This window comes from Odocoileus virginianus, chromosome 24, assembly GCF_023699985.2.
Source record: "Odocoileus virginianus isolate 20LAN1187 ecotype Illinois chromosome 24, Ovbor_1.2, whole genome shotgun sequence".
NCBI classification, from domain to species: Eukaryota; Metazoa; Chordata; class Mammalia; order Artiodactyla; family Cervidae; genus Odocoileus; species Odocoileus virginianus.
In genome coordinates, this window is record NC_069697.1 from 29,620,925 (window position 1) to 29,634,589 (window position 13,665).

The 13,665-nt window shown below is 44.0% G+C and overlaps 2 protein-coding genes across 2 annotated transcripts in view; one reads left to right on the forward strand and one right to left on the reverse strand.

The window, feature by feature from the left end:
• Window positions 1-651: 651 nt before the first annotated feature.
• Window positions 652-2,980, reverse strand: CCDC184 (coiled-coil domain containing 184). Its single transcript, XM_020907788.2, has one exon. It carries the CDS (start codon window positions 2,456-2,458, stop codon window positions 1,871-1,873), a length of 588 nt encoding a protein of 195 aa, XP_020763447.1. The 5' UTR covers window positions 2,459-2,980; the 3' UTR covers window positions 652-1,870.
• A 2,941-nt stretch (window positions 2,981-5,921) lies between these two features.
• ASB8 (ankyrin repeat and SOCS box containing 8) overlaps window positions 5,922-13,665 on the forward strand; it is a 32,050-nt gene continuing 24,306 nt past the window's right edge. The window contains exon 1 of the mRNA XM_020907784.2: window positions 5,922-5,944. The gene's annotated coding sequence lies outside the window, so the exon portion shown is untranslated. The remainder of the gene's footprint in view (window positions 5,945-13,665) is intronic.

Sequence of the window (13,665 nt, forward strand, 5' to 3'; positions counted from 1 at the left end):
TACATACACACATATGTAGGTGCAAGCATACACACACACACACACAGCACCCCAGCTCAATATTCTCCCAAATTTTATTTGGAGCAGCCTTAGGAAGGCTCCAGTGCCCAAGGGAGCAGACTAGAGCTGATGTCAGGCTAAGCTCCAGGGGGGAACACCTTACTGGCATTCTCCACTAGAGGCCTGAGGCAGTTTTTGTGGTTTCCCTTGTGATGTATCACTCTACTGCCAGAAATCCCAGGCAATCCCTCCTGAACAATGAATGCCCCCTCCCTACCCCTCCCTTGGAACAGGAGTCATGCCTACCATGCCAGGACTCCAGTTTGGAAATCATCTCCTGGGAACCAGGTGCTCCACTGAAAAGAAGTCTCCTGCACATCTGGAGTGCTGGCTACTAAAAAACCCTTGTTTGGGAAATCTCAACAAGTACCCTCTCCTTCCTCAGTCCAGCTTGAGGTCAAGGTCCAGGACCGAAGTGACAGCAGGTAAAGACGGCAGTGCATATCCCAGTCAGAGCAGGGACAGTCAACTCCTTGGAACCAGAGGCAAGAAGAGAGGGGAGGCATGGTCCCTGTAGTTCTCACTAAGCCTGTGTCCATGCAGTGGGTCCAGAAGCCCCACCCTGCCATTGCCCTAGTACCAGTCAGCAAGGAGGGGAGATGACGCCTCTTTATTAAGGTTAACACCAACGAAAGCATTGAGAAGGAATACATGGAGGAAGAGGAAGGGCACACAAAGTCACCACTTGAGGTGGGAGGGAGGCATATCAGTTAGGAACCTCAGGACAGCCGCATGCTTCATGCCCTGGTTGTGGGGGGAAAGAGGATAGGGGAAAGCGTCATGAGAGCCTGGGGCTCACAGAAGGTCTGAAGCCCCCAAACCTAACACCAGAGCCACAAGCCCTGCCCCTCAGGGCTCACACACTACTACAGGTCAACACACATAACGCACACAAGACATTATGGAGGCAACACCGAGAGTCAGCGGGCAGGGAAGTATTGACAGGAAAAGGAACTGAAGTTAAGCAGGTATAGCCAGGAGAGAGACAGTTTTTGGCTGCGGCCCCCAAGAGTCCCTCAAATGTCCCCTAAATCTGGGCTGTTGCTGAGCACCCCCCCAAGTCTCTGCCTGTGAACTGGGCTCTTTGTTCTCTAAGCCCCAGTGAGTGGATAAAGCAATCCCAGATGAAGTCAGTGACAAGGCAGGATCCGCTCTGCATGCAAAATCCTAGAGGCTGAGCTATAATGTCTTCATGCACATTCAGAGCCAGCTCCTCCCAGCCCAGGGGCCCTCGGAACCCCATTCACCCAGATTCCTAGGGCTGCAGTTCCCTCCTCAAGCTTCTTTTACCAATCAGCAGCCGCAGAGGTCTGTGAGGGGGAGAGGCTTCTGCAGAACGCTGAATAGCTTGGATTTCATCAGAAGGGTAAATTTTCTGTTGCCAGAACAGAATACCCCCAATTCCTTAATTTCTAGGTAAATCGTTAGAGATTATTTGCCATAGTCCTAGATAAGTCCTTTTTCAGAATAGAAAAAGCAGAATTTTATTTACACAAGTCAGGGGTTCTCCTGTTGGCTGGGGCGGGGGAAAGGGCAGGGTAGGGGATTGGATGGGAGTCCAGAGGTGGGCGCTTCCTCTCCCGGAACCTCACCTTTCCGCAGTTTGCTACTTCTCGCTTGGTGAGGCAGAAAGAATTCTTGATGCTCCCAAAGTCCTTCACCCTATAAATGCTTCCTCAAGGAAGTCTCTTCTGCCTGACCCACAAGAGCAGCGGTCGGAGTGAAGCACGCTGCATCGCGCCGTTCAGTCTCCTCATGCACTCGGAAAACCAAAGTCAGCCGGGGAAAGTAGTGCCCCCTCGGAGTCCCCTCACAGAGAGGCCTCGCCCTCCAGCTGCAGCAGGGTAATGTCGGGCAGATCGAGGGGCTCCACAAGTGGCCCGTCCCCCCCCAGGAGGCCAGCACAGGGGCTCTCCGGGCGCTCACAGTGACTAGTGGGTGTGGTGGAGCTGGGCATCTCCTTTTCTTCCTCATCGTCGTCCTCCTCGTCCTCTGGATCGCGACCCAGCAAACCGCTGTCCCCGATCCCAGGCGAAGGGGTCTCCGGATCTCGGCGGGCGCCCGGGAAGCTCCCCTTGCTGCCGACCACGCCCAGGCCACCCTGGCGGGGCGCGGTGGTCATAATCTGGCACATGGAGACGATGGCTCGCTGGTTGGCGCACACGTCGTCCGAGAGCACCTGGATGTGCGAGGCCTGCTCGTCCAGGGCCCCCCGCATGGCCCTCACGTCCTCAAACAGGGCCTGCAGCTGGGCCTTCAGGTGCTCCATCAGTTCCTTCATGCCGCCGTTGTACTCGCCGGAGATCACGTCCCCCACGGCGGGCACGGTGGACACCTCCAGAGGGGCCGGCATATCGCCGCCGTCCTTGGTCATGATCTCCAGCAGACCTTCCTCCATTGAATGGCAGAAGCGGGCGGTGGCGGCTCGGGGTCCGGTCCAGCCCGGCCTCGGGGTGGGGGAAGGTACGGGGAGGGAGAGAGGTGCCCGGAGGGGGTGGGAGGAGCCGAGGGAAGAAGAGGCTCCAGACAGGGGTGGAGAGGTGAGTCCCGGGCGGGGGATGCGGGCAGAATCTAGGGAGGCCGGGAAGAGCCGGCGGAACAAGGACCGGGCTACAGTCCCAGGGCCGGCGTCTCTCGGGCTCGCCCCGGGGCGAAAGCGCCCTGCCCTGCCTTGACTCCTGAATTGCACCCGTGTCAGCGCCGCCCTCTGGGCACCAAGAGCGTCAAGTGCCCGCCGGTTCCCTGGGTCACAGGAGCGCTCGCACACGGGCCCAGGTTGAGGCCGAGGCCAGGAGCGGGTCGACCTCGGGACTCCCCTCGGCCGTTAACTGGCAGCACCCGCGAGTGTGGTTGGAAGTGACAGGGGCGGGTCTCCCAGCGGCGCCACGGATGCTCCTCTGTTTCCAAGGCGACGCACTGCACGTAAGTGACGTGTGTCTCCATGGCAACCAGGAAGTGGAGCAGAAAAGGGAGGACCGCTGGGAAGCTGCAGTGAGGCTCTGAATTCTGAGCTTGCGGGTGGAGCGGGAGGGGAGGGGAAGCTGCAGTGGCCTCAGCTGAGACTGAAAGAGCGTGTGGCCGCAATGTTTAATAGGGAAGCATGAGAGAGCAGTTTGCTGCATAAATCCCCTGGTCGGGGAGACATCGTCCCTCCCCTAGTCTGGGTAGTAGACACCGAGCGAGACTACCTTGGAAGGATTTTCACCTGCCCGCAATCCTTTCCCTAAGAATGGCTTTACAGCCGAGTCCTGCTTCTCTGTCCTCCTGCAGGAAAGCAGAGAGGGTAGAGAGGCCGGTGGTATTACCCAGACTTGAGCTGGGTGCGCCGGCGCCCTGGAGCCGGCCCCGCCCGGCCTTAGCGGCGCAGAGGCGCAGGAGGGCACTACGGAGGTTTCCGTCACTCCCTTCTGCTGCTGCAGTAAATCAGCCCTCGCTGTAGTATCGGAGCCGAGAAAAGATGGAATTCCCTCCCATATGAGACCCAATCGCTTCTACCCAGGGCACTGGGGCTTCTTTCAGGACGGTGAGGCCAAGTGCTTCAGTTTTGAGAAAGAAAGCTCCGTAAGAATAGAGATTTTTGTCTCCTCCGTGTCCTCCAGCACGGAATCCCCAGCACTTAAAATAGAACCTGGCGCATAGTTAAGTAAATGCTCAGTACATTTGTTGAATGAATGTTTTAACAAGAACGACTGTGTCCCATTCCCCTGTCCAGAACTCTCCAACTCACAGGTAGTGGATTTTAGGAGACCTAAATTCAATTTTGTTTCGGCCATTTATTAGTTCAGAGACCTTGAATAAATCGTTTTTCTCATCTGTTAGTGAATCGGACTGGATAAGTTTTGGTAATGTTATTTCTAACTCTGAGTAACACTGCGTCCGCTCACAGTTGAAAGGGTAAACTGTTGACAATGTGTGGAGCGGATGGCGGGAAGGCCCGGCGGTGTGGGGAATTATGTAAGGGTAATTCCCTGTCCCCAGGCCCGGCGTCCAAGTACAGACATGCGCTGAGTGTTTCAACCTTTGTGACAACTCTTTTCTCTTTTTGAGGAGTGGAGGGGGAAAGGAGGAGGAGGAAGAAAAGTTGAATTTAATATATTTACAGATGACTTCAGATTGAAAAGCAAACAATACCTGGGCAGCAGCATACTAATAATGACCTTAATAAATTGGAGAAGCCAAGTGATCAGAAACCAAAAATGAAGTTCACGAGAAGAAATAAATCTGGGGAAGAGAAATGATGTAACACTTCAAGATGAGGAAGAGCTGGGTTTGGGTGAGTGTTTTGTATACTAGTGGTTCAGTGATAGCGGATGGGTTACTCTGAGGTTTCCCTTGTTGCATACTCCAGTGATGAGGGGTGGGGCTGGCCCAGAGAAACTTTGCTGGCACTAAAGAACTTTTTGACTTATTCCTTGTCTTACTGCTATTGTCAGTCTTGTCTTACTGCTATTAAAATAGAAATAAACTTAAAAAAGGAAAAAATAAAGGAATAAGTGGGCAAGTATCCTAAAGAGTAGAATGTTTAATCTAAGGCATTGTTAGTATAATAAAGTATTATATAATCCTTAAAAATTTGATATTGCGAAACAACTGTATGAACAAATTTTAAAAACCTATTTATGTTCTATATATTGTATTTTCTATGATTCAGTCTTATTTGCTTGCTCATTCTGTCTTTCCTTCATCCCACAAACTTATGACTCTCACCTTGGTTATCATCCCCACCTCTACCATGTGCCCCACAGGTTATTTTCAAAGCTGAGGAGAAGACAGAAACACTTTTCCTTGGTTTCCCTAAGCACAGCCAAAGTGCACTGGTATCCACAAAAACAGACTTTACCAAAAAGGAATTGTAGGAAAGCTAGAAATATACAAGACATACAAAAACAACAACAACTGAGCTTACACAGCATGAGTTTCTGATCATACTATAGCAAGCATATTCTTAGGGCTTATGGGTTCAACCCTGTGTGTGTGTATTAGTCGCTCTGCTGCTGCTGCTAAGTCGCTTCAGTCGTGTCCAACTCTGTGCGACCCCATAGACGGAAGCCCACCAGGCTCCCCCATCCCTGGGGTTCTCCAGGCAAGAGCACTGGAGTGGGTTGCCATTTCCTTCTCCAATGCATGAAAGTGAAAAGTGAAAGTGAAGTCGCTCAGTTGTCTCTGACTCTTAGCGACTCCTTGGACTGCAGCCTACCAGGCTCCTCTGTCCATGGGATTTTCCAGGCAAGAATACTGGAGTGGAGTGCCATTGCCTTCTCCGATTAGTCGCTCAGTCATGTCCAACTCTTTGCGACCCCATGGAATATAGCCTGCAAGTTTCCTCTGTTTATGGAATTCTCCAGGCAAGAATACTGGAGTGGGTTGCCATTTCCTTCTCCAGGGTTCAACCCTGCTGTTCATCTTTCCCTGGAGGCCTTTGCTATAGTCAGAAGGAAAAAAAAAAAAAAAACGGCATGATTTTCAAATTTTTGCCTAGATCTGTTGCTTCACATCTCTTGACCAGCACTTCACATGGATGATTTCACCTCGCTAGCTCCCTCACTCTTCAGAGAGGTCCTTGCCTTCTACCTACAAAGACTAACCTTGTCCCCAATACAGAGCCTTGTACATTAGCCTTAACCTGACATTAAACACAGTCCCATACAGTAGGACCTGGGTTATGTCATCATACAAGGCCCTTTGCCACTATTGTTGAGGATACCATGTATGTCAAGGCTTTCAGCATAAGATTACATCATGCTGCCCAGAGATGCTGGCATGAGGTCTGCTGAGAGTTTGGGGGGCCTGAGCTTAGAGGGAGGGGAAATTATTGGAGAAGCACGAAAGAACATGGGAAACAGTGCAGAGATCAAGGGGTGTGGCGGATCCAGTCAAGTTCCAGGTCAGATATTTGAGAGCCAAGGGTAGGGGGGATCTGGGGGTGTGGACTAGTCACAGGACTTGAAAATACAAGGAGACAATTGGTGCCTCAGATTCAGAACCAGATAATTTTAGGAATTCTGTGGGGAGTTGACCTAAGGGGACATAGGAGAAGGGTCTAGTCTCAGAAAAGCAAGGGGGCAGAGCCAGAGAGTGGAGCAGAGCCTCAGCCAGCTGGCTGGTTTACGGAACTGAGCTCTCTGGAAGTCAGTGTCCTGGGGTTTGTTGAGTGGGTCCATCCCCAAGCTGATATGGATACTCTGGCCACATCGCTAGAGTATTCACACACAGCAACAAAACAATAACCCTTGTGCACTCTTCTCTGCTTCCTGCCTTTTTCTTGTCCTCTGGGAATCAGCTTAGCTGTTCTATTTCTTCATTCCAATCTCATGAGACTATAGGGGGGAGGAGACTCCATGCTGCATCGGTAATGGTCTCCAGCAGGTATACCTAGTTCCAAGCCTTGAATTCTCACTAAACCTGTGATTCTTAGTAGTCTATGACATTTTCCTCTGTCTGCTGTCTTGTATATCTCCAGTCTTTATTTTATATAATTTGTGTACTTTTTGCACTATAAATCCAGCTATTGTAATGAAGCTGCTAGCTTGACTCAGATCTAGAATGATGGTCAAAGTCAAGGAACAGCTGACTGCTGCACCACAGGTCTGCAATCCCAGACGCTGCTCCCCAAATGTAAATTTTATGGAGCTGAGTTGCCCTGCAGCCCATCTCAGCATGATACCACATTCAAAAGAAGCACATCTAATAACCAAAAAGAATTAAAAAGCAATTGGGATTTTTATTATGGTCTCTGGAAAAACTCTAAAGGGGTTTACATTCTTAGCACAGAGCAAAACATCTTCTCTTCCCTCCTGCTATATTCATCTTGGTCACATGACCATAGCGGTTGCTACCCTTCTCTCTCCTTTCTCCCCAAACCACCTCCAAACTTCCACTCAAGCCCGGCTCTTGCTTTTTCACTCCCCTGCCCCCTTTACTTCTTGAGAGTATTCCTTTTCTCTTCTGCAAGAAGAAGTTCCTTGTCCTTTTCAGCTCTTTTGATTCTGTCTCTCAATCCCCCGATCTGCACAAGTACCAGGAGCCCCAGCTGTCAGTGACAGGGGTCTCCTTCCAAGAGGATAAGAAAGATCAAGAGACTGAGAATACTCACACTGTTGTGGATTTTGTCTGTCACATAGACTAAATTTTCCCAGCATGAGAGAGTGGTTTGCCTGGTGTTACAGCCAACATGCTTTCCTCATCTCCTCCACACTTGTACAGAGAAATGGGCATGATCATTTGCAAGAATCCTAAACCATATGAACCTCTGACTGAAGGGAGTGGGGTCCAACTGTTCCCACTCTCTGATGTCCCTACTGTCACAGACATGGTCATGAGATGACATACACAGACACACACAGTCACACTAAACGCCTGAGCTAGACTTTCAGTTGCTTGGTTTAAGCTTCAAACTAATTTTAGGAATCCCAAAAGTCACCCTTCCCCATTTCCTTCTCACCTGTCTTAACTTTACTCAGAGCAAAAATTCCAGGGGAACTTTCTAAATTCTCACACAGTTTGCAGCACCACTGAAAATAACCTGTCATTTCAATTAAATCCTGCTTGGTTGGTTTTCTTCATTGCCCACTGCAACAGCTTCTCTTGTATTAACACTTGCAAAAGCTTTTTCCCCTTTTGGTGCATGTTTAGTTATTTATCCTGTACCATGCTAGACATGACTAGTTCTAGTCCAGATGTCACCGGGCAATTGGCCATGGATACAGACATTCCAAGATGACCTCTGGTGCAGGGTCTCATGTACCCTCCTCATGCATCCTCTCCATGTATCTTCTACCCCCAGAAAGTTGCCCATAGCTTAGGGCCTGATTTGTCCCCAAGTCAGTATCCTTATCAGGCATGAATAAAATTGCATCACCTGAGAACACCCAGTTTCTGGTGCCGTGGTGCAATTTTTCTTGGCAAATTGCCTCTCCCAGAATATCAGTCAAATTTGGAGGAAATTATGTCCAAGTGTCTGGACAGGGTATGGACTGTGGTATGTCTACCTCTGACTTCTCTTCCATTTAAAGAATTCTTAGAAATTGACCTATGCAAACTTCCAGGTCCCTTCTCACCTGTCATATCTTGAGAAAGTCTGTAGACAATGTATCCAAAAATGATCAGGTCTCACTCTTACTAATGCCTCTACTTATGCTCTCTCCAGACTTCTCAGAAGCCCTAAAAGTACAATCAAAAGTGGTTCCTACCACTTCCCTTTTGCTTTGAGGTGGTTTTCCCAAGGCCAACAAGGCACGCCAGCTGCACTGGTAGAGCGCCCACTGAGAGGGTGCACTGTGGTTCTATTCAACACACGCAACTACACTAGTACTTGTGATTGTGTCATGAACAGGGTCCCCCAAATGTAATCCACATCTTCAGAGGACCACAGTGGTGCTGCACCTTAGGCAGAAGTGAGGAGGAGGGCCCTTTCTCCAACTTTTTCACTGAGGCCCTGAAGCCCATGGTTTAAGAAGTCTTACAGGAAATCAGCTTTATCTTCTGTGGTCAACTACACACTCACAGTTTATAGATGCAATGCCTGTTTTGTTTGTTTCAAGACATAAGGATCCCCTTCACGCTAGAACTCTCTAGTCCCTCTGCTTTATACATCTCCAGCCATTAACATCTGTGATACTGTATTTTTATTTGTTTATTTATTTATATATTTATTTATTGTCTTTCACCTCCCACTAGGTGTGAAGTGAAAGATCCCTAAAAATCCATTAGGGCAGAGGTTTGGTTTTGCTCACTGCCTGGTACCTGGGAGGTGCCCAATAAATATCTGTTAAACAGATGAATGAATGAATCCATACCAAGAAAAATAAACATCTCCCTTAAGGGCATCTAGTCTGCTGAGCTCCAACTCTGCCTTATCTTAGAGAGCAGGTTATCTTTGGTTTCAGCCATCTACTTCTATGATCTATGGCTTATGTTCACACAATTCAATGGCCCTTTAAGTGGCTTTCCTTGAATAAAGGAATACTTACTACAAGACACATGGAAATCCCCACCTCTTGCAAAACAGAAAAGTACTTGTAACTTTGAAATAAGAATTACCATATAGCCAGCCACCCACTGGAATCCCCAGTGGCATATTCCACCACCATCCCCATCAGAGTCTCAAAGGTTGGGGCCAAGTTTTAGTACAATGTCAAGGTCAGAGGAGTGCATGCTCTCCCCTCCCCTCAAATGTTTGAGAATGGAATGCTGCCAAGCCTGCATCCTGTATCACAGAGAAGTCCTGATTTATACTCTTATTCTACTAGAGACAGGCTTCAAAAAAGTACCCTGCCAGTGGTTATAAGATTGGTAGCTAACTGACAAAGGATATTATGAATAGAAAGATTACTATGCTGTAAAGTTAGGATCTCTCTTCCCTTTGAGTTTCTGAGCTGATAGACTAGTAATTTAGTGTAATGTTAGCCCAGGGTACTTGATACTATTTTAAAAATGATGTCTTTTTGTCCTCTGCTTATCCCTTCCTTATGTATAAAAACAAAACAAAACAAACAAAAACTCTCCACATTGATCAAATATATAAGAGAAGAGATATGAAGATCAGTTTTTCCAGGATAGTAAAATCAAATTAAAAACCAAACATCAAACATAGATCAGAAAAGCAATATTCCAGGAATTGAGGTTAGTCTTCAATCAATATTAGTAGGACAATTTCAATAAGAACTTGCTATTCTCAACAGTGTTATCTAGGTCTCTAAGAAACAGAGGGTAATTTCACTGGTAATTGCCCAGATCAAATGCATTAATCTGGAGCTCATTTCCCCTCAGATGGTGATCCTGAATCACATATCTAATCTCCCGTTCATCCCATCTCATCTATCACCATATCACACACACTTCCAGGTGCCTCATATTTTATTAAAAATCAATTCCCGTTTACCAGGGACATTAGTGGCTTTTGCTTCTCAACAGAACAATGAGTACCATCTGAGACACTTGCAGGTATGAAAGACAATAAACTGCCCACAATTTTACATTATTAGATCATTGAAATCACTGGTATTTCAATTGTAATGAGATCTCTGGGACATAAGGTCTCTCTGCTTCATGCTTGTGGATTTTTATTAGTGTTTCAGGGACATTCTTTTCATAAAAAAAGTAATTAAGGAGACAGGTTCTAAGGAGATGGAGATGGAGCATGGAATGATACCAGGGCTATAATTTGAGTCTAAGGTCTAAGGGAATAAAGGAAATAATCAACAGAGATGAGAGAGAAGGAAAAGCTAGAAGGAGATCCTCAATAAATTTAAAACTCTGAAACCAGCACAGAGGATAGAGGGCAGCATCACCCCCTGATTCTATGAGGACAAAAAGCAGAATGAAGCATTTAAGCAAATTTTTTAGAATACTTCTTGAGAGTGACAGATAAGTGAGAGAAAGGAGCTTGAATTTCTTTTCTAGGAAGACTTGAAAACTGGGAGAGTCTTACTTGTCTGAGTTTAGCTTGGAAAGAAATAGGTTTATTTACCCTTGAGACCAGCCCTGTGATATTTTGGCACCCCACTGCCCACATTTGAACCACAAACCCAAAGCTTAAAGAGTTCTGAAGTGACTGTGTATATTTCAAAATAAGAAGATGTTTTGTAATCTCTGATCCCATAGACCCTTCTGCAGTCCATTTCCTCCTCCCCTTTTCAATAGGCAGTGGCATCATTCAGGCCCTGGTTATCTCACTCCTGGAGGAATGTGAAAGTTCCATTTTCAGCCTTTCCTCTGGCCCTCCCTTCTTGCGCATCACAGCATTTAGAGAAATCTACTTTAAATTCAAGTTTGAGCCTTTTTCACAGCTTAAATATTCCCAAGACTCCCCATAGCTTCCAGCCTCATTATTTCCCACCCCTTTCTGCCTCACAGCTTGCCTTCTAGATGCACATACACCTAGCACGCTTTTATTCCTCCCTACCTCATTCATGCTGTTCTCTAAGTTTTCTCATCTTTTTTTCTCTTTCCTTTTCCTTTGGGCCTTTATTAATTGTGAAAATATAATGCAAATATATAAAAGTAAATAAACATAACACACAAAATTTAGTGAATAAAGTCAATAAATGCATAATCACTCTCCCCAGGTCAGGAAATAAGAGTATTGCAGTCATCTTTCCTCCCCGCCCCAGTGTACCTCACTGCTATGCTGGAGTCAAAACTCTCCCTCCTGTGGGAAACCACTATCTTAATTGCCATGATAATAATTGTTTTGCTTTTCTCTGTAGTTTATCACATATTTATACATTGCTAAATAATATAGTGTAATTTTGCCTGTTTTTGAACATTATATGGATGGAATCACAATGAATTTATTCATTCACTTGAACTTTATATGAATGGAACCATACATTTTATTGTTTTGTGTCTTGTTTCTTTTTCACAACATTATATTTGTCAAAGTCATCAGCGTTTTGGGGATACCTGTGCTTTGCTTATATTTGTTTTCTACTGTATTCCACTGCATGAATATACTGCAGGTTATTTATCTATATTCTACTGCTATGTTCTACTATTGGTGGACATTTCAGTTGTTTTAAAATTTAGGCTATTACTGGGTGAATATTTTAGTACATATCTTATGGTGCATATAAAAAATTTTTTATAAAGTGTATGCATACAGATGGACTTGCTGAATCATAAGATATGAGTTCACTCTATTAGAAAATATCAAATTGTTTTCGAAAGCAGTTATAATAATTTACACTCCACTAGCAGGATGAAAGATCCCATTACTCCACATTCTCTCCAACATTTGGTACTGTCAGACTTTTAATTATAAATTTCTCTCTGATATAGTAATCCCAAGTGTCTAGACAGTGCCTGGCTCATAGTTTGCATGCATTAAATATTTGTTGAATAAACTAGTATTTCTTAATTTCCAAATATAGGAATTTTGTGGTTATCTTTTTATTAATAGCTTAACTCCATTGTAGTTAAAGAACCTTTCCTGTTCAATATCAATCTTTGGAAATTTGTTGGAATTTGTCTAATAGACAAGTTATTTGTAATTGTTATATATATGCATCAAGGAATAATATATGTTTTGCATTTGTTGGATGCAAAGTTTAGAGACATCCATTATTACAAAATTTAAAATAAATTTATAAAATGTTTATTAAAATTTTTGTACCCTAAGTGATTTTTCTATACATACTACAAATTACTAAAAAGAGGTTTTTATAATCTTCCACTATGTTTGTGAATTTATCCTTCTGATAAGTTTTTTGTAGTTCTGATAATTTTTGCTTTATATATTCTAGTGCTGTGCTGTAAGTGTAATTTAAAATTTTAAATTATCATATTTTCCTGGTGACTTGAACAGTTTTCATTATTGGGCAGTTTTCTTCTTCACCAGTAATGCTTTTGCCTTAAAGTGACTGATATGAATGTAGTTATACCAGCTTTCTTTTGAATGGGGTTCATGATTTCCTTTTTCATTTCTTTACTTTCAGCTTCCAAAGTTTTAAGTGTATTTCTGATAGCTAGCATATTTTGTTTTGTTTTGCTTTTTGTCCATTTTGTCAGCCTTTTCTTTTATCTAGCTCATTTAGTGCAGTTATATTTAGTATTAATAACTTGGATTTAAACCAAATTTGTGGATTTATCGATTTCTCATTTCTATTGGGTTTTGCTTCCTATATTTTGAAGTTATTTTATTAGATGTTTAACAGTTTTGGATTGTTATGTCCTTTTGCTGAATTGACCATTAAAATCATTATGAAATGGCCTTTCTTTATTTCTAGTAAAATTCATCTCTCTTTACTTAGTTCAATATTCAAGGAGCCACTTCAGCTTTTCTTTTTAGTGTTTGCATGCTATATACTTTCCATTTTTTTCTTTTGTCATGTCTGTGCCTTTACATTTTATGTAGCTTTCTTATAGACAGAATGTACTTGAGTCTTACTTTTTATCCAACCTGACCATCTCTACCCTTTAATTGGAATGTTTAGATCATTTATACTTATTATAACTGTTAATAGGCTGGGTTTCAATCTATCATTTGCTGTTTTGTTTTCTATTTGTCTTATCTTTTCTTTGTTTCTTTTTTCTTATTTCCATTCCAATGTTTAGACTAAGTGAACCTTAAAATTATTTTTTTTACCTTGGGTTTTGGCTTTTTAGTTCTTGCTTTTCTCTTTGTTTTGTTGTTAATGCTTTAGAGCAGTTCTTTTCCAATAGAATTTTCTGTGAAGATAGAATTCTATATCTGCATTGTCCAGTATGGTAACCACTAGCTAGATATGATATTCAAGACTTAAAGTATAGTTAGTATGACTAAAAAACTGAGTTTTAAATTTTTATTAATTTTAACAGCCACGTATGGCAAGCAGCTGTTGTATTAGACTGTGTCATTCAAGAGTTTACAATATACATCCTTAACTTGTCACAATGTAAGAACCTTACAATGACAAACTTTCATTTTCTCCTTTTCGGTTTTATTGTCACACAACAAAATATATGTATATCGCTTCTATAAAAGTTAAAAACCTGAATGCACTTTATTTTTACTTTGATCACTAACCTTCTTAAGAGATAAAATTTGAGAAAAATATTTAAAAATATTTTACCTAGTATTATCAACTTTTGCATGGTCTATTCCTTTGTGTTGATCCAAATTTTCAT